At 62.1% G+C, this 514-nt stretch overlaps 1 protein-coding gene across 1 annotated transcript in view; it reads left to right on the top strand.

Annotated features, from left to right (window-relative positions):
- Nucleotides 1–103: 103 nt before the first annotated feature.
- NGA_0358700 (protein kinase) overlaps nt 104–514 on the top strand; it is a gene marked incomplete at both ends in the record, with an annotated part of 441 nt that continues 30 nt past the window's right edge. Inside the window, 2 exons of the mRNA XM_005854823.1 lie at nt 104–220; nt 422–514. The exon at nt 422–514 is cut by the window's right edge and continues 30 nt beyond it. Coding sequence (XP_005854885.1) covers nt 104–220; nt 422–514 — 210 coding nt within the window. The remainder of the gene's footprint in view (nt 221–421) is intronic.

Raw genomic sequence — 514 nt, 5'->3', positions numbered from 1 at the left:
CTGCCTCCTCCTCCCCCTCGAAATCGACCTCCCCCCCCTCCAAGATCAGGCCCTCAAGCACCTCGCCGATCCCCACATCCACGCCGTCCTTGGCCACGCCCGCATGCTGGAGGAGGTTCTTCCCCGCCTCGGCCGCCTCCTGGTGCAGACTCCTCACGTCTCCCTCCGCGTTAATGGCCTTGTTTGTCTCGCCAAGACTTTGCCCTGCTACAGGAAGAAGGTGAGGTAGTCTTGACCCTCCTCTTGCGTGCCACGTACGTGTCGACGTGTACCCGAAGCGGACCAATTTTCATAAAGATTTTGGTTACTCGTGCCGTAAATTGCAACCCTTACGAGTCTCTGCACCCTCCTATCGCCGCCTCCCTCCCCCTTGTCTTCCCCTGCATCTCCCTGCCCCTCCTTCCTCCCCTCCCTCGACCAGGTCCTCTCCGAGGCCCTCCTACCCACACTCCGCGTCTGTCTGGAGAAAGACCGAGCCCCTCCCGTCGTCATGGCGGCCGTCGCCTGCTACGAC

This window comes from Nannochloropsis gaditana (genome assembly GCF_000240725.1).
Source record: "Nannochloropsis gaditana CCMP526 unplaced genomic scaffold scaffold373, whole genome shotgun sequence".
Taxonomy (NCBI): Eukaryota; class Eustigmatophyceae; order Eustigmatales; family Monodopsidaceae; genus Microchloropsis; species Microchloropsis gaditana.
Note: the sequence above shows the minus strand (reverse complement) of the source record. Positions and strands in the feature narration are given on the sequence as shown.